The sequence below is a fragment of the Amphibalanus amphitrite genome, unplaced genomic scaffold (genome assembly GCF_019059575.1).
Source record: "Amphibalanus amphitrite isolate SeventyFive unplaced genomic scaffold, NRLGWU_Aamphi_draft 001483F_arrow, whole genome shotgun sequence".
Classification (NCBI taxonomy): domain Eukaryota; kingdom Metazoa; phylum Arthropoda; class Thecostraca; order Balanomorpha; family Balanidae; genus Amphibalanus; species Amphibalanus amphitrite.
The window spans coordinates 49,705-76,375 of NW_024882976.1; the positions used below are offsets into that span (position 1 = coordinate 49,705).

Genomic DNA, 26,671 nt, shown 5'->3' on the forward strand with positions numbered 1-26,671 from the left:
CAATTATCATTGTTCAACATTTTGGCTGGAACTGACGCTGCCTCTGGCTTGCCCGTTTGTTTTAGATAATGATTCCCTTCAGTCGCGTCCTTGCCGGTTCCACATGAACAGGATACCACCATACCGGAGTGAACGCACCCGCAACCATCATCCCCTCCCCTCAGCCTCGGCGCAGTGGCGGGCGGCCCTGGGCGGCCCACTCCCGGCGCTACGCAGTTACGCACGCCCCATGCGCCGTGATACCGCGTCACTCCCCCTCCCTCCTTCCCCCACAATGACCGGTGACCTCACTTCCCTCGGGATTTGGACTCGCCCTACCCCGACCGTAGCGCCACGTGGTGGCTCTGGAGATCTTAAATAGACCCACTGTACATGAAATGGCAATTTCAAACACTAGTTGCAAGGTTTTCTTGCTAAGGTTTTGATCCGTGAACCTTATGTGACATCATATAAGTCGTTGCTATTGTCGCTTGAGGCCATCGGAGTATTTCATCCATGTAAAATCCCCGACTGAAGTGAACTTAGAGTCGAGAAGTGCACCAATAAACTCAAATTGAGCTGCCAAATAGAATGACATGCTTCATGACCCTCCTTGCGGACCCTTACCGTGGTACCCTTTCGTAGAGAGCAGCATACATCTGACCAAGCAAATGTGATGCACATTAGGAGCAACAGACCTTTCAATGTTTAGTGCACACTGTATAACTTATTGCCGCCGTCCCGCTGCTTTCAGTTTGTATCGGTTTTGGCCTCACCAACGTAAAAAAACACACACACAAAACAAAACACTGCTAGGTTTTATCGTTAAGAAATTGGTAACTTCGTAAAATTTACGCAGAGGATTGGAGTGTCATAAGGTTGGTAGTTATCTCTCTTTATAATGTCTCCATGTGGCGTCACAATGACGAGATATTTAGCATAATCATTGGCCCCTTTGAGGAGCGTCACCCTCACCGCATTGTCTGCGCTTGCGTGGGGTCCGCCGGACGAGACAGCGAGGACAAGGCAGTCGGCTCTGAACAGCAGTTTCGGCTTTAATTTCAGGATTTCTGACTTTGGGTTCGTCTAGGACACTTGTTTGGATAACTGTCCGGGCGCTTGCTTTTTTAAGATCGCATTTAAAGCTATGGTCGGACAATATAATATAACATATTGAAGATTGCATAATATATATATATATATATATATATATATATATATATATATATATATATATATATATATATATATATACACAATAATAATAGATTGAACTAAGACTATCATATCTTGACCTACAAAAACAACATAACACGGTGAAGCTAGTAACGGAAATCAGTTTATGAAGGAACAAAGGAACGAGTAAAGAACCTTCTCATTTTAAAAAAATATAAATTGATAAAGAAAAAACACCAAACTATGCAATTATTAAAAGCCAAATAGAATTCCTTTTGCCTCTTCAGCAGAGTGCAGCATGTGATCCTGACAACCAGGCCACACCCGCCCGCCCGACCGCTCTGGTCTGCCGCTGGCTAGGTCACCGCCCAACTCCGAGCCGTATAAAGCCGCTCCGGTCCGCAGGTCGGCATCAGTTGATCACACAGCTCCACAGCACACTCAACATGAAGGTAGGTGCAAGAGAACAAAGCAACCGCTAAATAATAATTATGTGGGGAAGTTAAATTTGAAGCACAGAACGCCAAACATTGCAGAAGCACCAGGGCCGGGTGCCACCGTTTAAAATGTTGCAGCGTGCTCCTTTCGAACATCAGCACATTGCTTGAAAGCCGTACACTGGTATTATTTTATGCATATGCACTACCCCGGGTCTTACATATTCTTTGATCTTTGCAGTTCTTCCTGGTTGCCGCCCTGCTGGCCGTTGCCGCCGCCGACAACGCGCCTTCCTACGCGCCCAGGCCCGCCTACCACCCCCAGCCGGCCTACAAGCCCGCTCCCTACAAGCAGGAGAGCTACGACCAGCCGCCCAAGTACGACTACAGCTACGACGTCCACGGATACGGAGACTACGAGCCCGTCTTCAACGCCCAGGAGGCGCGTGACGGCTACGCCACCCAGGGATCTTATTCGGTTGTGCTGCCCGACGGCCGTACCCAGACGGTCACCTACCGTGTGGATGACGCCTACTCTGGCACCATTGCTGACGTCACCTACGAGGGTGAGGCTCGCTACGACGAGTACAAGCCCAGCTACAAGCCCAGCTACCCTCAGCAGAGCTACAAGCCCACCTACAAGCCCGCCTACGGCAACTAAGTCACAAATGCGTGTATTGTATGCTTAAATGAATTATGTTTGTGTTGTATTTATTGTGTGATGTCCTTTGTCAATAAAGTCAAACAACACTGCTACATTTTCTTTGATTACGTGTGAGTGGGAATAATGACACACATAAATCTAAAATAAGTTACGGGATTTCTATTGTGAATTTCGCATTTTTGCCCTTAAAGTGACAAAGAGGACGCTTGTATAGATACCAAAGTTATAAGCTGAGTCATGAATGACTCCTGAAAGACAAGTGAACATGACAAAAGAATTAACCTGCGCGTCGCTGGGTCTCCTGAACTTCCACGCTCTGAGTCTGCTGGGTATAAGGGAACGTCTGAACATCAACTCCAGCTCTAGCTCGGCTTCAGTTAGAGCATGTTTCGGGCCACGAAGCGATCGTGGATCGTAAAGATCGTAAAAGACCGTAAAAAGCAACTAGGGAAGTAAGTCGGTCATTTTTAGGTCAGGTCACCGAGATCATCAGTCGAATGCTGCTCAAGTATCGTGTGAAACGCTCTTACAGAACACACAATTTCCGCAAAAAAACTCAATCTGGACGGTTTTCGCCCTCTGGATGCCATCTCTGATTGGTCCAATCTCAAAACACATCAGCGACAGAGGTACCTAGTTAAAAAATTGAAAGATATTCTTCTCCGCAAGTCAAAGTTGATGATAGACCATATTCTGCCGAAAATTGAACAGCCATTCAAAGCAGGGCTGCGGAGTCGATGGATTTTAGGGAGACTCCGACTCCGACTCCGACTCCGGCTTAAAAAATCGGCTCCGACTCCGACTCCGACTCCGACTCCGGACGGTTCTATTAAAATCTATATAATGATATTGAATTTCATACACATGTATATTGATAGAGACAAGTAGAAAAACACGGAACAAATAGTGCATGGACGCGTTTCGATTATTAAATCTTCATCAGCATGACATAATCACAGAGAAAACAAGATATAGCACACAAACATTCGAGCTCGTCACAGTGCAATTATGTCATGCTGATGAAGATTTAACCCTCGCGGGCCCGGGGGGGGGGCGTTTTTCGCCCCCCCTGGCGAATATTTGCGATAACTCCAGAACGCTTAGGGATAGGAAGGCGAAACTTTCAGTACCTTTTCTCCCATCAATTTGACATCTTCTGAAGTAAAAAATTTGGACCTAACCCCCTTGATGACGTCACAAGGTCCATTTTTCTAGACCCCTGCACGGCAAACTTCGGCGTCACAGACGCAAACTTCAAATAGCTGCTAAAAATAGAGTTTTAGAGATAAAGACAAATTACGAGCACGGCTGTGTAGCGTTTGACCTAGAGAAAAATACAAAAATAGTTTTGGTGACCTGAGGTCAGAGGTCAGGTCAACGACCCCGAAATGTGGTTTTAGTTTTTCGCAAATAACTTCGACAAAAATGGTCCTAGAGCTACGGCAGTGGTACCATCGCATTCGCCTTGTCAAGCCGCGTCGAATGATATATATTTTGTTCGGAAAAGGTCAAGTTTCATGTTGACCTCATGTGACCTCGAATGACCTCTGGTTGACCTTGACACATGAAAGGTCGTTTATGATGGATTTGTACCCGCTGATCACGAATCTGGCATCTATTTTCCTCTAAGCCTTCATTTAGAGCTTCCGGATGGCAAAATTGTCTTATTTATTATTACTAACTTAATAAGTGAAATAGCCTCTAGCAGGGATACTCTTCTGTGACCTTGACCTTTGAGCAGCCTTGTATCGTAAGATGAACCACAAATAGGGAACTGATAAGCCTCAAAACATTTCAAAACATCTTGGAAGTTAGCACGCAAGATGTGCGAAAAAGTGCCAAGTTTGAGGTCAATTTTGAGCGTGACCTTGACCTTGACCTTTGATTTAGAGCACATTTTCAGAATCCTCAGATTCTCTTCTTTCGTTTGACACCCAATTTTGCCGGTTTGATGCAGCCTGCCGTCCTCTAGAAGGCTTACTTTGAGATCACTACACATGTGCCGGTTTTGGCCTTTGACCTTGACCTCTGACCTTGAAAATTGACCTGAGGTCAAAAATTTTAGGTGCATTAGAATCGTCTCGTAAGGACCTTTCGTTTGGTATCGCTTTTGTTTCCGTAGCTCCCTTATTTACGGAGTTAGACAGGGGGGGCGAAAAACGCCCCCCCCCCGGGCTGCGGTGGTTGGGATTACCCCCCGGGCCCGGCCGGGTTAATAATCGAAACGCGTCCATGCACTATTTGTTCCGTGTTTTTCTAATTGAATTTCATATTGGATATGTTTTTATCTTGCCTGAAACGATCTCTTGTGCGTTCCAAGGCTTTGCGTTGCAAATATGCATTAAAAATAACACGCATGATTAAAAAGGAGGTTCTGGGGAATTCACCGTCTTCTGCTTCTTTCGCTGAAAGCGTTCGTCTCAAACAGCAAAATGGGACCGTATTAGAGCCGGCGATGATCACGGAACATTAGTGTCGGGGCAGACTGCGGCGGGGCAGACTGCGGCGACCCCTAGGAGGAACAATTAGGGAGAGCAACGTTCGACGGGTGGCAGCGCTGGACGAGATAATCGGGCAATACTTTGATATTGATGGGAGAGAAATAATGTCAGTGTTTGCCCTCACCAGGCATGTTGCCACGACAATGGCAGAATGTAGTGTAGTACCCCTCCCCGGGCCCGCCGCGGGCTGGCAGCGGCGGCCGGAGCCGGTCCGACCTTTAGCCGGCCGGGTCAGGTAACCGGGACGGCCGCGCCGCGGCGCCGCGCCCGGGCGGCCGGGAGACGGAGTCGGGTGCCCGCCGGCGAGCCGTCGGCAAGGGCGCGGGGCACATTAGTCGAGTTGAATGTTCACTGTTCAGTCTTGAGTGCGAGTGATGTATGTGTGAATCGATATGTGAGCAGCAAAATCCAACAAGAAAGCAGAATCCGTGAAGGAGGGGCGGCGCTGGCAAGCATCACCACCATAGTCTTCCTACGCCGAACGGGTTCCACACCAACGTGCATCAGCGAGAGTAAAACTAGGATCCTACTGTGGTCGCGATGGCCCCTCGCCGGCGAAAAAACTGCAGGTATGTTACTGGACATTCCCTGCTACCTAACTAGGTCTGTCGACGGCTTTCACCGCGTGCATGGGGAGATTACCCCCCCCCCCCCCCGGCGCCGGGCGCCATTTTGTCTCGCCCGTTTCTCGCCGCGTCCCATAACACGCCGGTGGTGATTGCCACTTGCACCTTACTCACTCATGTGATCGCTAACGGCGATTCAATATAGCATACATGATAAGAGTTTGTCCCCATCGCGCCCCCCCCCCCCCCCTAGCCGAGGCCGGGCGCCGTGCGCCACATTACTGACCATAACGAGCCCTACACTGACTGGAATCAGGTGTATCACCACCTGCAATGTGCCTGGGGAGCAGCTCACCCCGGTGTGATTTGCTCAGTGTATGAACCTGTGACTTTCTGTACATTTATCTTGTGCCCGGCCAACCAGGATGACCTCCTCTTCCGTACCTACAATGGTTCTTTCCACCCATGTCATTGCTTGCCTGGCCCCAGTCATTTACCGGGGTTACATGAGCAAGTAAATGCGTATCAGGAACGGATTTTCCTATTCGCTCACCATTGTAGTCCGTTTGTAATGCGTATTAACTCTGCTCATGTAACCCCGAGCATTGACGTTCTTAGCCTGCCATGCATTTTTTAGCCCTATATACTCTTTGCTTGCCTGGCATCAGTATTGATGTCCATGGCCTACGCCCAATGCCCTGTCGCCCTGACGCCATCTTGGCGGGTCCGACCAGCCATTGTGTGATCGTGACGTCAGCACTAGGTGGCACTTCCAACGCTGGTAGCGCCGCAGGCGGCGGCAGCAACGATAGCTACTGATGGTCACGTGGTTGCCAGCGGCGCAGGCGCGAGCGTGTGACACTTGACCGTCCTCCGCACCGGGGGGCGGCCGGGTGACTCATTCGGCGTGACGTCAGCTGCCCTTGACAAGGCCGTGACGGGCCTGTGGCCGGCGGTCGGACTGCCGTTGATCGGGGGTGTTGCCTTGCACCGGTCTGCAGCGGACCGACTGGGGGTCAGGTCACTGCTGGCAATGTGCCACTCTATAGATGCACGTATGCCTGCTGCTATGCTGCATTGCCGCCATGGGCCTGTCCACCGACCGTATACCTACACGGAACGCGCACCTACCTGACACCAGTTGGCAGCACCAGACTGTGACGCAAAGATGCATTTCCGACCCGGCGCCAAGGCTGAGAAATAATAAGGGTCGGCAGACACCCCCTTACATCCTTTTGGCGGTCCTTTGGCGTCTTTCAGCTACGCAAGAAGGAATCGGCAGACACAGACACCTGGGCGAGCGAGGAGGGGAAGTTGAGACCGTGTTTCCGCCAAAAGAGAAAACAACCAAGGTAGGTGGTAGGTAACTACACCTGCGCTATCTACATCAGCTGCCCCGCATGACACTAATGGGACCGTATTAGAGCCGGCGATGATCACGGAACATTAGTGTCGGGGCAGACTGCGGCGGGGCAGACTGCGGCGACCCCTAGGAGGAACAATTAGGGAGAGCAACGTTCGACGGGTGGCAGCGCTGGACGAGATAATCGGGCAATACTTTGATATTGATGGGAGAGAAATAATGTCAGTGTTTGCCCTCACCAGGCATGTTGCCACGACAATGGCAGAATGTAGTGTAGTACCCCTCCCCGGGCCCGCCGCGGGCTGGCAGCGGCGGCCGGAGCCGGTCCGACCTTTAGCCGGCCGGGTCAGGTAACCGGGACGGCCGCGCCGCGGCGCCGCGCCCGGGCGGCCGGGAGACGGAGTCGGGTGCCCGCCGGCGAGCCGTCGGCAAGGGCGCGGGGCACATTAGTCGAGTTGAATGTTCACTGTTCAGTCTTGAGTGCGAGTGATGTATGTGTGAATCGATATGTGAGCAGCAAAATCCAACAAGAAAGCAGAATCCGTGAAGGAGGGGCGGCGCTGGCAAGCATCACCACCATAGTCTTCCTACGCCGAACGGGTTCCACACCAACGTGCATCAGCGAGAGTAAACCTCCGCTCGGGGCGTCTTTCAGCTACGCAAGAAGGAATCGGCAGACACAGACACCTGGGCGAGCGAGGAGGGGAAGTTGAGACCGTGTTTCCGCCAAAAGAGAAAACAACCAAGGTAGGTGGTAGGTAACTACACCTGCGCTATCTACATCAGCTGCCCCGCATGACACTAATGGCCTTTTTTCGACAAGCGCAGTATCGTCAATCAAAAGAGGTGCAGTGCATGACGTTGAGCCATGCGCCGTTAACTTCGACTCCGGAGTCGGAGTCGGTAAGATTTTGGCGACTCCGACTCCGACTCCGACTCCGGGCAGAACTGTCGACTCCGACCGACTCCAACTCCGACTCCGACTCCGACTCCGCAGCCCTGATCCAAAGGATGTACTCGGATCGATAGCGAATACACTACCGGTTGTCGCAAACGTTTTGAAACATATTTCCTCTCGGTTTATACATATTACATTTACCACTGATATAAAAGTTGCGAAGACATCGATGATCTTCCTGTTACTGTGGGTCTGCTGCCCATCGGGATCATTCGCGGATGTTGCCACAACGCATGACTGACCTCGCTTACGGCGACGGTTAGCTGACCCGGCCCTGGGTAAGTCCCAGGAACGCAGGATACCAAACGGATCACGCGGCAAGAGCATATGCCATCACGCGCTATTGTATTACTGAACAGGGATGTGCCTCAGCAGTTGTAGATTAACAGTTTGGAGTCCACCGGATCACAGCCTAGTCTTGATGGCAACGACGCCTTTTCGAGGGGAAAAGCATTGACCAATATTAGCGCTCCGGCCAGTCATACACATGGAGTCTCAGATATCGTTTGCACCCCAGTTAGAGGTACCAGCATGGGTGTCGTTTTGTATAGGCTTGGTGGAGCCCGAGTCCTTCCAGCAATTTCAGAACATTAACATTAACCCTATGGCGCTGCAAGGTAAGAATGGCTTTGGTATCCCAAAATTAACCATTAGAACCTTATATACCAATAAATTTCAGAAAGTGACTCCCGTGGGCACCAGAGGATAACGAGTGAGGAGATTGGCACTGAATCTAACGAGAAAATGCTACCCGATGCCTGAGTCAATCATACACCGTCTCATGACAAAGGCCAGGCCAAACAATTTTGGCCTCACATAAGTCTAAAACAACCTCAAATGGGGGAAAGAAGAGAATATTGTAGGCTATCCGTTCTGCAAAAGAACGAAAAAGAGGCTTCGACCAATTAAAACAATTTATCCCGGCCAAGCAGCCCCCGTTCACGAGCTCCAGAATTCCTTTACCGTGACGTCATCACGGCGCATGAATTTTCCTTCACCAATAGCAATGCATGCTAATCATGGTGTGTTTCAGGCAGGCTAAGGAGAAATCCAAGGCCTATATGTGTTCAAAAGACGTACCACTAAGCCAATGGATTCGTCTCATTACGATAAATGGGGTTGAAATCGAAACAATCGGCCTATATTTGACCAAAATGGGCCAATCAAATGGTCCTTGCAACTCATTATGAAGGATTTCCTCTGCGTTAAAAAATTGTTTCTTGTGATTTTTATCAGCTACAGGGGAAATCCTTCATAATTGCTACCAGATTACTACCATATTCCCTCGCATTTCTGTTGCGCATTGCCCCACAAATTAAAGTTTTATGAAGTTTATACTAATTTAATTGTCATATTTTGACTGATTTTGGCGATTGTTAATTATTTCAATGCAGCATGGATCAGATAGCTCTCATAGTTTGCTGAAGAATGTGGCTTTTGCTTGGTTATTTTCAAGTTATCTGTGATTTGGTGCGCCGTGATCGTACACTGTAAACCAAATTGACAAGTCTTGTGTAATATAACCAATCATCTCTTGGTATGTTTACCAACTGATACTTTTTAACCCGCGCCCCACTGGGGGGGGGGCTATTTATAGCCCCCCCTCCCGTTTTTCTGCAATAACTTCCAAACCGCTTGACGGATCGACGCCAAACTTTCAGTACCTTCGGCTGCATCAATTTGACACCTTGTGTCAAAATTTGAAGTTCGTAGCTACCATAGGTCGGCCGGAAATGACGTCAGAGTGACGTCATGTTCGTCCGATTTCGACGCAAAACATTGAACCACGGCAATCGCTCCCAAGAGCTCAGTTTTTAAGCTAGATCCAATTTCTTTGCATGAAAGGACTCCAAATTGACCGCGCTATCAAACTGCTATCTCGGATTTTCAAAATTTTGAAAATTTCGAAAATTTTATATAATTATATTCAAAATTTATATTTTTATATTTTTTTCAAAAAGTTTTTGACTTTTCGAAAAAACCGGAATATATGTGACAGAACGCATGATTATGACTAACTCTAGCAAGTTTTAGCTAAATATCTTCAAAAATGGCCAAGTTATACGCATTATTGCAAAAAATTCACAATTATCAATTTTTCAAATCAATTTTTCAGTACGTATTTGACATCGTACACCAATATAAATGGCACCATCGTGTTCCTGAGCTCAAACTGCATCCAATAGACACCTTTTTTGTTGAAAAATTTTAACTTTAAAATTTGACCTTTTTTGACCTGAAAGTGACCTGACCTAAGCTAAATTCGACTCAAAATGACCTCGAATGACACAGACGACATCAAATTCGAAATCTATGGCCTAAATGGACCATAAAACATGCGTCACGTGACCGACGCATGATATAATATTTTCGTGACCTGTGATGACCTGACCCTGACCTGAAAATCAAGGTACAAGTTTGGTACCCTCAAGGTATCTAGAGCATCTGTTCACGAGTGTGGAAACCAAAAATGGGCCTGATCTGACTTGTAAGACGGCGGCCAGAGCCCAAAATGTGAACAAGCCAAAGTGCTTATAATTTTTACTTTGACCTGACCTGTGACGTCATCGGTGACCTCGAGGTCAATGAAATTAGGTTTCGCTCGACAGTTTTTCCGGGGCTATCAGACGCCGTTTGAATTTTGACGATCGGCCCAGTAGTTTCGGAGTTAGGAGGGGGGGGCTATGAATAGCCCCCCCCCCAGTAGGGCGTGTTATACACAGACCCCAGTGGGGCGCGGGTTAAACAAGCCGTTGTCTGGTGCATTGCTTGTCAGGTGACAATTACGAGTCAATAGTTACTATGCACACCAACTTCTCAGTATCCAGGCCAACTCTACATTTGTTTCAACGTTTGTTTCTTAACCAGTTTTGGTATCTTGTTGCCGCATTGTTATTTAACCGGCGCCTAACTTGTACTGGTCAGCTGGTCAGCATACACATGGTCAGCTGCGCCCATGACGTCAGACTTGGCGGACCAATCAGCGGTCGCCGCCAGCCGTTAGCGGGCCCCGGCGCGGCGGTTTCGAACCAGCAGTTGTCGCGCGGCCGCCGTGCAGCCTGGAGCAGCGACGAGGGCTGTTCCAGCATTTGTGCAGTAAAAAGTGAAATCTGTGAACTGTGGTGTTCGTGCTGTGAGTGAGGCCCCCTCTGGCCTGCGGGACGCACTAATCGTGCCTATACCCGCGGTCGAGACGCCTCCCTTCCCCTGCGCGCGCAATGTAAGTGGACCAGACCTGTGCATGCACATGTGAGCAGATGTTTTGCGGTAGGTGTTTTTTTATATGTAAATACATTTATTTGCCTTTAATTCAACTCTTTGTATTTTTAACTTAACTGATGGACATATATGGGCTGTAAAAGCTAATCTGGTTGGCGATCATGATTTATTCGAATTATCTGCGTGATCGTGCAACTGCCATGATTGTTATGCTTAATGTTAAGGAAATATTCGTCATACGGCCATGTTATACTTCTGGCTTGATGCGGTGCACAAAACCATGTTCTTCCACATACGCAGCAGTTCTTGCTTCAGACTTATATGCTGACGGTGCACGATAGGTATACCTACTGGGTATACCTACCTCATGCATTTACCACATCCATTCGGAAATATGCACTCGGTCAATAGTATTATTGTCTCCAGTCAATAGTATTAATTACGTGACCGTAATAAATACTAATGATTCCAGAAACTTCCGAATGGATGTGGTGTATGCATTCATTGATTATATAACCCATCAGTATTTCGTTTCTTGTCAGCGCAAGCCTTTGAGCAATAACTGATGCCAGTCATGGTTTTGTGCACCACTTCCAGCCAAAAAATAACCTGTCCGTATAGAAAATATTTCCTGAATCAGTATCGTGGCAATTGAAAACGAACGCGAATCGTAAGTTCTTAACCCGCGCGGGGCTGGGGTCTCCAGCCGAACGCGCGGGGCTGGGGGGGGTAAATTTTACCCCCCCTGTTATCTCCCGAACTAATGGTCCGATTTGGAAAATTCAAACGCCAATCGAAAGCTCTCATCACGAACTACTAAAAACATGTACTTAATTTAAAGTTTGAGGTCAAGGTCAAGGTCAGGTCAAGGGTACAAATTGCAAGTTTCTACAGTATCGGCCTTGCACCGTAGTTGCCGAAGAATGGAGTCATGGACTGAGACTGATCGCCCAAAACGTGTTCTTAGGCTACCAAGACAATATTCGTTGCATACAATATCATTCAGAGGTCAAGGTCAAGGTCAGGTCAGGTCAGGTCAGGTCACCAAAAAACAAAATATAGAAAAGGGCATGTGCGACACATGTTTTATGGGTCATTTTACTCATGGAATTCAATAGGCACACTCAATAAGTGATATGGACCACCTCTGGATGAATTTCAGGTCGAGGTCAGGTCAAGGTCAGGTCAAGTGAGGTCAAATTTTGAAGTTGGTTGTTAAGGCCTAAAAAGGTGTCTATCTGATGCAGTTTTTCACGGCGAATCGAATGGTGCTATTTTTGTTTCCGTACGAGGTCTAGAACTTCCAAAAAAGTCATTTTTCCAAAACTTTGTGTGTCGTGACGTCATAAAATTTTGAATAACTCCCACATTTTTGAACCGATTCTTCTAAAATTTGGTATGTAGGTGCACATAGACCACTTCTCTGACATATATTCCGGTTTTTTCGATAGACTCAAAATTTTAAATTTTATAATGATTTTCCCAAAAAAGTCAGTTTTTTGAAAAAATTTAGGCCAAAATCCAAAATTTTAAAAAACCGAGATAGCCATTTGATAGACAAAGTAAAATTACGTATAACCTTTTTTGTTGCGTCTTGATTCCTTTAAAAATGAAGATGTTAGCGGCGTTTGAACTTTTGCCGTTTTTGAGGCGAAAATGGCGAACATGACGTCACTAAAACGTCAATTTCTCAAAAATTTTCCGACGGATTTCGCTCAAATTTTCAGGGAACGTGTCAAATTGATGTAAGAAAAGGTACTGAAAGTTTGGCGGCGCTGCGCGCCGCCGTTTTTGAGATATCGCAAATATTCGCGAGGGGGGGTAAAATTTACCCCCCCCCCAGCCCCGCGCGGGTTAAGGTTATCAAGTATCAACGCAAACAAAGCGATTGTAAGGAAGAGCGAGTTCGAACAGAGCGTTAGTACACTTACTTGTTGACAATTTGTAAGCTAGCAATGCCCAGTCAAAGGCTAGGCTAGTTCATCAACAAACCAGGGATTGGTGAACCGACAAGGAAACGACTACGCCTATCCAGAAGTTGGTAGGTCCACAAAGCCCAGACTAGTACTCAACAAGGTGACGCCTATGCGAATTGGAACCAAACTTGTAGACAAACTGTTAGTTTGTTGGCCAACAAGCCTGGGGTTGGTGAATCGACAAGGTATCGACAAGGTGACGCCTATGCGAATTGGAACCAAACTTGTAGACAAACTGTTAGTTTGGTGGCCAACAAGCCTGGGGTTGGTGAATCGACAAGGTATCGACAAGGTGACGCCTATGCGAATTGGAACCAAACTTGTAACAAGGAGCCAACTTGTAGATTTGGTTTACAGTGTAGCATTATACAAATTATATCAACTTTAAAAATTGAATCAACTTTTGAAGTGAAGTTCACATGAAAAACCAAAAGTTCAAGCATAATAATTGTTTAAACATAATGATGCAACATGTGTCTCCCAGATGGAACTTATATTTCAATTGAAAACTGAAAATGGAAAACAGAAGATGGATCTGCGGAGTTACTGAGATCACAAGGTGCTCTTGATTGTTGGTAGTTGAAGATGTTGAGAGAACTTGTGAATCTGTATACCAGTCCTGACTTGTTTGATTGTTCAAAACTATTTTAATTCTCATAATTGTGTAATGTGTAGTGACTGTGCACACTGCGCAGCACATGTGCGCAGAAATATGCAGGTGGCTGGTAGGTGGGTTAAACTTCGGAGATGCGAATTTGGATGTCAGTTATAAAATTAATGGTTATGCCTTGTAGAGTAAGCTCTGCTGTTATTTTTGTTTTTTTTGTAATTGTCTTTTATAATTGTAACCTACAATGCTGTTGGTTTCATTTTTATTAAAATGCTCGACCAGATTTTGCACTTGTTCATGCTGCATGCATGAATGGCTAACTTTGGGGTGTTTATTCAACCCTGACTGCTAAAGTTTTCCAAAGGCACATGACACAGCACGGCTAGATCAGCTGGTACCTACCTGTTGACTGTTTTTGTTTTTGGTGGTGATGTGTTTGCTGTTTGTCTTTTGCAAGGTGGTCAATGAAATAAAATAATGCATTATTTTGAAATGTTTCCTTGACAGAAGCCAGGAGCCGGATTGATGTTTGCTGGTGAATGAGATGGTTCAAAAGCATCTGATGTTTTTCAAGGTACATAAGTCATAACATCCCTTTCATACGCTGAAGTTTTAATAGCTTCTCAGTCTCTGTCATTTTCCTGAAATACTGGTGTAGATAAGAGATATCAGTACCTTCTCAGAGGTACCTCCCTTCTGCTGGATAAATATTTAATTGGTTGGATGAAATGGACAGGTAGCCTTATGATAATGTAATGTGGAATTTTATTTCTATAAAACTTTGAATATGAAGTTCTAATTATTCATATGTGCATACATTTTTGATCACTTAAGAAAGTTTTCCACAAGAGTAGATAATGTGGGAAAGTCTATCAAATGGCACATTCTGAAGGCTCAATGCTGACAGAGTGCTGCCTCAAAGAATAACTGACTTGCTGGGTTACGAATATTTCTTTATTTTAATTTTCAAATGTAATGTAAAATACATTGCAGTGAAATAACAAAATAGTGCAGTAAAATAGGATTGGCGACGATCAAACAACACGTGCGCCATTGATGTCTGCAAAAATTGCTACCAGATTGCTACCAAATCCGTGACGTAACTACGGCGCCTTTTTTTCCCTAGTGAACCAACCTGAGTAGTAAAGTAATCTTGCGGCCAAGTAGTCTGCCTTAGCCAGAAACCAGACAATATAAACGACCGGAGCGGACAAAATTGGAATACCAAGTACCAGGGATTGAAACCACCACAAACATCTTCTTAAGCTCATAGTATGGGGCGAAATGAACGCAAAGGGTTTACTGGCTTTACGTTGCATCCCCAAAGCAGGCATTCAACACGACGAGCACCGTGTCAAAAATCCTGCAAGGCTCATTCAAAGCAGCGGTCGGGCGTACGAGCACAACGGCGCCGTCACGGAATGGAAACTCTGCGCTTCAACGTCAGGACAATTTCCACGCACGATGAAGCACCAGGGCACAACGTAAAATAAACTAGAAAATATGGGCGCGAATTGCGAAATATCTTTTAAGTGTTTTGGGACAAAGAAGAAGGACCGGGCAGCCTCCACGACCTAAATTCATTTGAAAATACGTGAACAATTGTGAAGGAAAGCCTGTATCAGCACGAGCCAGCTCGAGCAGCGTCTGAAAAAATGTTTAGAAATACCGGCGAGAAGCTGTGCAGCTTCGCTACACGCGGCTTCGTGATGGTTATCTGCTTGTCGAATAAAAGAATGTCAACAAAAAAGGCAGTCCTGAAAACCAAGCCATTACGATGTTGCAAAACTGCTGGGATATCCCGTACAGTTGTATACCTCACTGCTATCTGACATAATATCTCGTCCTCAGGAGCGCCCCTGCGTTGGCCACGCCCGTCCATCGGCGAATGTCTAGGTCACGGCCCGGCTCCGAGCCGTATAAAGCCGCTCGGGTCCGCAGGTCAGCATCAGTTGATCACGCAGCCCCACAGCACAATCAACATGAAGGTAGGTGCTCTCCTAGCCGCAGCTGTATTTGGAGGTTTTTGTTAAGTAAACCCAGGCGGAGCGGTCGAAAGGAAGGGAAATGGTATGAAAAACTTGGCGAAATGGGATATGGTTTCAAATATTGAGCAGCCATTAGAACAGCTTCGTAACAAATCGAAAGATTCTTCGCCGCAGTATCGCTGATATGAATTGAGCATCGTATTTTGTTTCAGTTCTTCGTGGTCGCCGCCCTGCTGGCCGTTGCCGCCGCCGACAGCGCGCCCTCCTACGCGCCCAGGCCCGCCTACCACCCCCAGCCGGCCTACAAGCCCGCTCCCTACAAGCAGGAGAGCTACGACCAGCCGCCCAAGTACGACTACAGCTACGACGTCCACGGATACGGAGACTACGAGCCCGTCTTCAACGCCCAGGAGGCGCGTGACGGCTACGCCACCCAGGGATCTTACTCGGTTGTGCTGCCCGACGGCCGTACCCAGACGGTCACCTACCGTGTGGATGACGCCTACTCTGGCACCATTGCTGACGTCACCTACGAGGGTGAGGCCCGCTACGACGAGTACAAGCCCAGCTACAAGCCCAGCTACCCTCAGCAGAGCTACAAGCCCACCTACAAGCCCGCCTACGGCAACTAAGTCACAAATAAGTGTATTGTATGCTTGAATGAATTCTGTTTGTGCTTTATTTATTGTGTGATGTCCGTTGTCAATAAATTCAAGTTATCGTATTCAAGTCTGCATTGAGTAAGCCCTTCGTATCTGAGAAACTCAACTCAGGTCAGCGATGCCTAAATTCCTAGGGACATTTTATAGACTTACTGCTGCTCTTATCAATCGTAGAAAGCTTCAAAGTGATTGTTCAGTAGGTGTAGCTATGACGAGCATGGCGACTTTCTGATTCTGAAGTAAGGTTTATCAGGTCTGAGGTAAAGTCCGAGGTAACTACAACTTGAACTAAAAAGGTAATCTTAACCCGCGCACCGACGGGGGTCTGCGCCAACTTCGCACCGACGGGGGGGGGGCGGATGACCGCCCCCCCTGAGATCTCGAGAACGAAGCAAGATAGCGACAAGCGGTAAACGGCATCGGATGCGCACGGTCAAGATCTACAATTTTTACTAAGGTCATTTTCAGGTCAGGTCAAAGATGACGTCACAGGGGTCGAAAAATTCAAAATGGCGGCGCTAGATATGGAGAGTTTTTCTCGAATAACTTTCGAATTAGTCAAGATAGGAGCAAACTAAGGGCATCATCGTGATCCTCTCGTCAATCCGCATCGAATGATATATATGTTGACCTCGAAAGGTCAAGGTCAAAGGTTGACCTCAGGTCACGTGACCTCGAGGTCATCATGTATATCATTCGATGCGTCTTGACGAGCTGAACACAATGAGACCATCCACGCGGCTTTATCTTGTTCCTGTACGGAGTTATTGGCCAAAAACCTTTGGTGACCTTTGATGACGTCACATGACCTCACAGCTGCCCAACAGCAAAACAGACCTCAAGGTAGTGAAGGTTGATCGTATATGAAGTCATGTATGGTATATGGGGCCGTTCCGACCCGTTTTAGTGGTAAAAATAGGGAGTTGATTTTTCCCCCATTGACTTATAATGGGGAGGTCGCGAAATTGACCTGACCTTAGGTCACCGATATCAAAATTCCGAGATATACAAATTGTAGCTACTAATGACCTTATAACATCCTGCGACTTTCAAAGGCCTCCGACATCTACTGTAGCTCTGGCACGGTGACAAAGTTGCAAAAAAGTGACTTGAGGTTGGGTCATTCAAAGTGACCTGGGCCTCGTTTCATAAAAGGAATTACTTACGGCGTTCCGTCAATTATGCCAGATTTGGCGTATTTGATGCCAATTCGGTTTCATAAAGCCGGAGACCGGAGTAGTTCACGCCATCGAAATTACGGAGCTTCATTTACGGCAAATGCTCGATTCCGGACCAATTGATGCCATTTGGATTTCATAAAACGACGTAATTAACGCCAAATATTTTATCAAGTTCTTGATATCAGTGGTGTAAACTACGCACGAAAATGTTGCGTGAATTTGAATTAATGTGAAGATTCGAAGCTAATTTTTGATATATTTTATAATGTTGAGCCCGGTGAGGAAGAAAGAACAACCAAAACGAGACAAAGAAACTGCCAATCTTCTGTACCAGTCGCTTTTTGTGGCCACTATCGGAATTTTGTTTATTCGCCGCGCCGCGCCACTTACGTAGTTAGGCACTTCTGCTTAGCTGGCTTTCTGCTGTTTTCAATATATTGATTTAATAAAGGATGGTCATCAGTATCAATTTTGTTTTTTCATAAATAATTTTTTAAGATTTAAATTCAACATAATTGTTTATAATTTCTCGTAAAAAATCAGTGTTGACATGAAATTGTAATTTGTAGGACGCTTGTTGATAAATTACGGTAACTACGCAAATGTGCTTAGTTACGGAGGTGTAAACAATGCCAGTTGTGGCTTTGTGAAACGGCTTCATTCGCGCTCCGTAGTTTGAAAGGGTGTGAATTACGGAAAGGTGTAAGTTACGGCAGAGCTTTATGAAACGAGGCCCTGGTGACCTGACCTTAAAAGGTAGGAGGTTCAAACTTGCACACCATGTGTAAAATTGATGAGGGAATAGTCGTACCAAATTTCGCGGCGCTACGCGCCGCGGTTTTCCCGCTATTCGCGAAAAACCTCAGGGGGGGGGGGGCGGATATCCGCCCCCCCCGTCGGTGCGCGGGTTAAAAGCTGACCTAAGGTCGAGGTCATGACGCGACCGGAAACGATCATAGCACATATCAGTCGATCTGTATTGAAGAGCTGAACAGCCTCAAGGTGTTTTCCTCGCTCTAGCATGTTTATATAAAAAAGTAAATGTGAAAACTGTTGGAAACCTTTCATGATCTGAGATGACCTCAGGTGCATAAAGAGATGTCCGGGGCGGGGTGCAATTTACTGCAATTTACTTATTTTAAAATTTACTAAATAGATAGTCAATAGGCAACCACTAAAAGAAGGAGTCACAAGAGTAAAAGGAACAAATATGACACACAAGCACCACACAGAAACACACGACACCTACGCTCTAACATAAAATGCAAACAGACGTGAAAAATACAATGAAACATGCAAAACAATACGTGATGACGTAAAAACGTTGAAATAAAAAAGTAGTTGTGAACGATAATTAGCATGAAAGTTTTAAAAGTCCACGTAAAGTCGGAGAAAAAATCATGCAGGTACAGGGTAAACCAGAAATATATGCAGAAACAGCGAAACATGAACGATAACAGATAAACGCCAAACGGGGCATAGTTCATAAACACGGAAATGAGTAAAACGACATAAATGAGTAAAAAGTAGAAATTAAATGAGACAAACATAAAGCGCAACAAAAGTAACAATGATGAGAAAAATCAAGTACCAACAATGAATGGCAGCAAGGAGGTGACGGTGAGCTCGTAGCGTATTTCATGGCGTGAGCTTCGTACAACGTAAAATAAGCTGGACGTGAAGCAGTCGTCTTTGGAGTATGCGAGGAATGACTTTGTCTCACTTGCGACACGTCACACGATAGTCCAGCCCGTTTTGACTGATGCGGGTGTGGCCCACAGTAAACTGCTGAAGTGCGTGTCCGTTGGGTAGGCACGCGTATGAGCTATCGGCATAGGGGTATCTCAGGCATTTCTTTTCCGAGCAGAGACCCTTCAGGAACAGGAGGTCATGTTGGGTCCTTCGGGAGGAAAATAACAAGCACGGAACAGCTTGGATAATTAGGTAATAGAAGGGTTGCAGAACTGAGCTGATCTTAGGTCACCGATATCAAAGTTCGAAATATTTATGCATTTCATACATAGATAGATAGGTTTCAATTCCTAACAGCTGGAATAAATAGGTAATAGAAGGGTTGCAAAACTGACCTGACCTTAGGTCACCGATATCAAAATTCCGAAATATCATACATAGATAGATAGGTTTCAATTCCTAACAGCTGGAATAAATAGGTAATAGAATGGTTGCAAAACTGACCTGACCTTAGGTCACCAATATCAAAATTCCGAAATATTTATGCATTTCATACATAGGTAGATAGGTTTCAATTTCTTAATTGGCATAATTTGATGTAGATGCAATTGTATCATGTGTAGATGGACGAACCATTAACAATAATGGAGACGTTCTCAAGCAATGCACAATTAATGTAAAATATAACATGATGCCAGTAAATCCTGCTGTGCCAGGATCGGTGTAGTCAGTTGGTGTAGCTGTGACGATCATTAGACATTTTCGTGAGGTGATGTCACTTGAGAGATTTTTGAGGTAAGCCGTAAGGGGTGTTAAAATATCATCCCCCCATCCCAGCAGCTCACGGGTTAAGACATTAGATTTCATGCCACGCGGCCACAACAAAAAGAAAAATTATCCCACTGACCTGGGTTTGCACTAGGGGTAGATACAGGATACCACTCACGATTACCCATACCAGCCCGACAGACCATTGTAGAATTATCTTCAGTTCACAAGATCTATCTGATTGAACATCGCCTTCGGCCGGCACGTCATCCGACCACGCCCGTCCATTTGCGAATGTCTAGGTCACGGCCCGACTCCGAGCCGTATAAAGCCGCTCCGGTCCGCAGGTCGGCATCAGTTGATCACACAGCTCCACAGCACTCTGAACATGAAGGTAGGTGCTCTTCAAACCGAAGCTGTGATTGGGAGGACTGGTAAACCAAGGTCTCAAGGAAGGAAGAATGGTGTGGAAAATTTCGTGAATGAGAGATGCCATCAAATATTGAACAACCATTGGATTGGTGATAATGCAAAACAGTCATTCGCCATGTCGCTTTATATGAATTCGACGTTGTTCTATGTTTCAGTTCTTCGTGGTTGCCGCCCTGCTGGCCGTTGTCGCCGCCGACAACGCGCCCTACACCACTCCGGCGCCCACCTACGCCCCGACCTACAGGCCGACCTACGCGCCCAGGCCCGCCTACCACCCCCAGCCGGCCTACAAGCCCGCTCCCTACAAGCAGGAGAGCTACGACCAGCCGCCCAAGTACGACTACAGCTACGACGTCCACGGATACGGAGACTACGAGCCCATCTTCAACGCTCAGGAGGCGCGTGACGGCTACGCCACCCAGGGATCTTACTCGGTTGTGCTGCCCGACGGCCGTACCCAGACGGTCACCTACCGTGTGGATGACGCCTACTCTGGCAACATTGCTGAGGTCACCTACGAGGGTGAGGCCCGCTACGACGAGTACAAGCCCAGCTACAAGCCCAGCTACCCTCAGCAGAGCTACAAGCCTACCTACAAGCCCGCCTACGGCAACTAAATAGATCGTACCCAGTATTTTCGTATAAATAGGACATTTGGAAAGTTATTTATTTATTTACTTGATGCTATCGTCATGACATGTGCCATCATCGGCATGTTATTCATCTGCGCAAATATATGATGTTTTACAACAAACCTTTTATTGGAGTCTGACTGTATCGAAAACGTGGCAATGTGCCATACAGATCATAGTTTAAGCATCAATACCAGAGGCGAGAATAAGCATGAAGTGTAATGTAACATAAAACGAGCAGCGAAGAACGCACAATCGACAGCAAGGAAAGCACAAGGGCAAACAGGAAACGTGTGAAATAAATGCTTCCATGCCATGATGAGAGGAAAGGGGACCTCAGACGAGGAAAGCATCTCTCTCAGAAATTCTGTCACGAGGCACAGCTAGATTCCAGCCCCCGTTCACGAGCCTCAGAATTCCTTTACCGTGACGTCACGTGGGCGGTAAAAATCCCTTCACCCCATAACGATCCATACAAATGAGGCCGAGTTTTGAGCTGGGCTGACGCCTAAGTTGAGGGCTAAAATATTATAAAAAGCATACCATTTGACTCAGTAAGGCTTGATTTTTCCAAAACCGGGCCTCAATAGGTCGCATTCGAATGAAACAAGCATTAATTTTGCCTTTTAGATGAGGCCTGCAAATTTCGATGAAGTTTTTTCTCGTGAAGGAAAAAAATAGTGCTACCAAATGCGTCTTGCGCCGCTTTTGCAAAAGTTAGATACTAACGCCATTTTCTATCAATAATATGCAAATTGATTATGATTTTGGCCAAATCGAATGGCAAACATTCACTTAACAATAGCAAGACTTCTATGAGGTGCATTGGTTTGGCGAGTGATCTATAGTATGCTTCAAAAATACCACTGGAACTTGGTATGCCTCATACTGCACTACCAAAGGAACTGAAGACTCGTATCTGAGCCACTTTGAATACAAGATAATGGCCTGAAGTGGGAAAAAGGCTGTGTCATGCCTTTCAAGAGAAGAAAACATGCCAGTATTGGTCTTTAGCACAAATATTTATTTCTAGTGAATATTAATAATGTGTAAAATTATAAAATGTTGAACTTCACTTGATACGAGAACAATCAACAGATCACCAAAGCAAGGGACCTGGTTGACTGGTCTTGTTGAGTCCATTTTTTACATTTCTCTCATCCAATAAGTACCTAGTTCATTGAGTAGGGTATTGTCTACTATTATAATTTGTGGTTAATACCTTAACATAGAACATTGTGAGCAACTGTCAGTGCTGCCGCAAGGCGCAAATGAGCAAGCACAAGTGCTACAGTGACATGAATCATGATGAATGTATTTCCAAGGTGGCATATACAATAAATGTTACAAGGGTGGAGTACCTATGTTCTTTTATGAAATGGAAATCATTTAGAGATACAAAACATCACATGATTCAGAAGAATATTGGTGAGCTGATGATATTTAATGTTCGTACTTTAATAGCACCCATAAAAATCATTTTCATTTTGTTGAGCAGTGCTCTTGACTTCTTGAGAAAATGGGTGACCGGGACGGGTCAAGAAATTGAGTTGAAGACAGGGGCTCCGCCACAGGGGGGTACGCGGGGGTCCGGACCCCCCCAATAATTTACCTGGGGGGTACAGTACCCCCCAATATTCCGAATACCTATCAACTTGTTTTCGCGTACCTAAGAATGACTAAATCATTCACAGAATGTGTTGAATAATTTAGAACGTGTTGACAGTCGCAAAGCTAAGGGATTTAGGATCTAGAAATGTAGGGAACCCTTAAAATGTTGTGACACACGAACTGCTCAACACTCGCCGACCTTTATGTACGTGAGTTTATTCTACCATTTTGTTATTACTAGGCATGCGTTAAAGATTGCTAGGATTAGCTAAGCATGCTAGAATTGGGCTATAATTTCGTGAGAGTGGTCCAGCTTGCAAGACACCTCCTAAACACATGAATACCCGCCCCAAAAAAAAGAACTTCTAATCGATCTGAGAATCCTCTTTCCATGTGAGGTTAGCCGATAGTGTTGCGGGGGGGGGGGGTCCAAGCCGGTCATTCGAGCACCATACTAGTCTAAGCAGCCTCACACCGTTCTGAGGTAATCTGCAATAATCTGCACAGGGTTCTGAATGCAGGTTGGTTGGTAGAGATAGGACATCTACAAGTCACAACTCTTACAGGATCCCCATAACCTGACCGTTGATTCAAGGGCAGCATTTTGATATCCATTTTCAGGTCAAGGTAGGTCACACCCTGATCACAGAGACTGAGTGTCAGTCTTTAAGGACCCCATACTGCTATATGAGGGCAGGGTTTTCAAATCCTTACGACTCCCAAAGCCCTGCGCTTTCCTTTAACTACGGCCTTGGAGGACCCGACTCTGGCCTAAGAGCCTACATAAATATTTGAGCGCCTATGAAGGTCCCTGAATTCCAAAGCCCATGCAAGTCACTGAGAGCCTAATGCGCTGTCTGATGGCTTACACCGCCCTTGGAGCGCGAAACAGCGGCCTCCATTCCTCAAGAACGTTGATTTGAGAGGACACCATGTCGGTGTCAATGGGCTCCGCTTCTCGGTTTTCGATTCCTTGTGCAAATTGAACCTTGGTTTTTCGGTTTGAAGCAAAATTCTCCCGATAAAATTATTAAGTTTTCTTTGAACTCTAGATAAAACGGAAATTTTTCATCGATTTCGGGAGCTGCAGGGGGGGGGGGGGTGCATTCGCCCATTATGCCCACCATGGATCCGCCAGCGAGGTTTTATGTTTTGGGTCCGACCCCCCCAATCCCAAAACCGTGGCGGAGCCCCTGGTTGAAGAACTATGCTGAAATATGAATACAACACTGAACATTTTCAGCACAAAGAACCATCACCTTCTTCGTCCACTCCAAACACACATCTATTTTTGAATGCATATTGCACACTCAGGAAACCTTAATGTAAGGTTGAAGCTGAACTGCAGGTTTATTAGCTACGTTAGACTGTGCCCACTGCCCACAGTTCCTTGCATAGGAAGACCAGTGAGTGATGGAGTTCTAAATCATTGAAGTCATTTAGAAACATTGTCTGGTACATTTTGCACAGCTATTTCAATTTCATATAATCCAGAAAAAGATATATTGAACGTCATATGGAAACCATGAATAATGAATGTGTACTGGAGCAGCCAATCTGCAAATATGGTAACTTTGACGAGATCTTGTTGGTGTGGGCTTATTCGGCTGGTGCGGATTTGGTATGGTGCTGAGCGGATTTGGCTAATGGCTTGGTGCAGTGCGGATTTAGTGTGGTGGGTAGGTTAATGTGGTAGGTTCTAAGTTGTAGGTTTAATATTGTAGGTTGTAAGTAAGGTTAGGCCAGGTTTGGTTAGGTTTGGTTTGGTTTGATTAGCAAGCATCTCTGGGTAAAACGCCTCTCCTTCGTTGCAAAAACAAGTGTGACGCTGGATTAATGACTACCACATATTTTCTAATGCATGATTTTATTAGATTTTACAATTTAAAACATGTCAAAAACTGTAAAGAGGCAAATGGTGTACATTACTCAGACCATCACTTTGTCAATATAGCCAATGCAGCATTGTTATGGGGCTAGTTGCATATCTGATGGCCATGCTCAAGGCAGTATATACCACCATGCTCAAACCAAAATTTAAAAACATTCGTAGCTGAATAAAAATTTCATCACTCATCAGCATTTCAATTTCATTGCAACTGTGCAATACAAACCAACCTCTGATGAACATACACTATAAAGGAAAATAACGACAGAAAACCTGGTGATATTATAAGCAATCTGATAAATAAAGCTACAGTCGTCTGAATCCTCATTAGTCCGATCTAAAATCGCAGTTTTGCCCATTATCACTACTTATTTTTAGGCAAAATACGAGTGTCACGGTTATTATAGCATAAAAATACCCTGCATTATAAATGTCTCACGCAAGTCATTTATGTATTCACAAATGGCTACCATATAGCTACCATATTGTGTGACGTCACCTGGGCGGCAAAAATCTTTTAGTGAACTAACCTTATAAGTAAAGTAATCTTGGCTAGATTCAACTACCTGAGCAGCACCAACAAGACAAATCTTCCCTGACGATAGCATAGTTGGGTCGGTTCCACGATTCAGCCGTTCACTTTAACATTCCAGTGACAGCCCCAGGATGTGTCGAATCCTATCATGAACACGATGCTGAGTCTTTGGGTCGTAAGGCTGCATCAGTGCCAACCACACCATATTAGGAGATCGCTTTAGCTCTGTTTACTGGAGATTGAAAGAGGTAACTTCCGACTTCACTTGGCAAGCCCCACCTAGTGGCAGTTCCGTTGACCCTGAGGCTCAGCCGGGATGTCCGCGGGCCTTGTTCGGAACTAATGGCGCTGGACAACCCGACCCACCAACTCACTTTCCTTTGACATTTCCACGACAAAGTGACTAGTAACACTTGGCAATATGACAAACCAGCCATGTGGAGGGCAGTCGCTAACTTCTTCAGCTCCATTATGGCTCACGTTAACTCCGCGCAGTGCATTTAAGCTGATCCGGGATCCTGTTTGATGTCTACGGCTTAATTGCGTCAATAACCCATGTTAATCGTCGAGTAAAATTGCGACTCATCAATTCTATCTAACACGACTACGCCGTCGTATTTTTCATTCCATAGATGACGTAAGGTTGATTTCGCGGAGAGCGCCGCAACTGACAGCGCTTTACGTTCCTCGGGCACCCCGAAATTGCGGAAAAGCTGCCGACATGTGTAGCTCACAACACCAAAAAATGCCGAGACGGAACAATACAACTGAGGGATAGGTAAACACGAAACATAAAACTGCTTCATTTATTTCAGCTGCATATTGAGATACTAATTAGTACCAACTTCACATGGCAAACATGGAGCTTAAACCTCCTGAAGTTTCAGAAATTCTCAGCAAATATAACCTGATGAATGGTATGACTGGGTATGACGCCTCGTCGCGGGCGGCCTTGCACGCATTGGTGGAAATGTGTGGGGTAGTTCCTCTCGTTCATGGCTCGTGCGCTGACTCTGACCACTCAATGACGGTGAGCTTACCAGGAACAATAGGACCTTGTCACAAGCACAGCGCCGTCATTATAACGCCGATAAAAAAAACGATGTAGTCCTGACTTTCAGACAACCGGAAAGGACAAAGTGTCAACGGTAAAAATAACCCAGCCAAGGGCAGTCGCGATAACTAACAACAATTGCTCCTAAGTACAGCCTCAGTTCTAGCTTGCGCCGTATTTTGTGCCGTTCTGGTCCGTTGACACAGCTATTGTTGGACAAACTGTACTGATGAGACCTGTGATGGCATGGCGGATTTATACCGGAAAACATAGTCGATGTGAACCCTGTTCACGGCACAAAACATGCTTCGTTGTAGTCATTTTGCACGCTACATCATAGTCATCAGCGCTGTACAGCCATAGCCTCTGGGTGCATTGTTTACCGGCTACGCACCGTACCGGTTTCGGCGGAGGTTATAAAGGAGTCGGCTGGCCACCGGGTTTGTACCAGTTCGCCCAGTGCCGCCTTATGAACAACACTAAGGTGAGAGTGTCAGGGGGTGGTGAGAGGTGGGGTTATTACGGAGCGAGCGAAGCGAGCGGAGTCTTTCCTTAGATTAACGGAAATTTCTGAGTATGAGCGGCCGGCCGGCCGGCCGGCCGGCCGTGCGGACGCTTTTGCGAGGCTTATATCTCAGCAACCACTTGACCGATTTACATGCGGTAAATTTTGTAGGGTATAGCTTCATTCCTTCTACCAAGTATTGGACTATTCCCGATGCATGTGGGTGACCCCTTATGCACGTGGCACGTGCAAAACGAAGAGGTGTCAGTTTTGT

General features: G+C 46.0%; 1 protein-coding gene across 4 annotated transcripts in view; it reads left to right on the top strand.

Annotated features, from left to right (window-relative positions):
• The first annotated feature begins 1,561 nt into the window (after positions 1-1,561).
• LOC122373354 (adhesive plaque matrix protein-like) overlaps positions 1,562-26,671 on the top strand; it is a 30,616-nt gene continuing 5,506 nt past the window's right edge. Inside the window, exons 1-3 of one of the 4 annotated variants that reach the window (XM_043351322.1) lie at positions 1,587-1,607; positions 1,834-2,228; positions 16,006-16,139. In XM_043351322.1, coding sequence (XP_043207257.1) covers positions 1,602-1,607; positions 1,834-2,228; positions 16,006-16,069 — 465 coding nt within the window. In that variant the 5' untranslated portion in view covers positions 1,587-1,601 and the 3' untranslated portion in view covers positions 16,070-16,139. Of the gene's footprint in view, positions 1,608-1,833; positions 2,349-15,416; positions 15,438-15,649; positions 16,140-26,671 lie in introns of those variants that run through there. The other 3 variants (XM_043351327.1, XM_043351324.1, XM_043351325.1) reach the window with 3 other exon arrangements.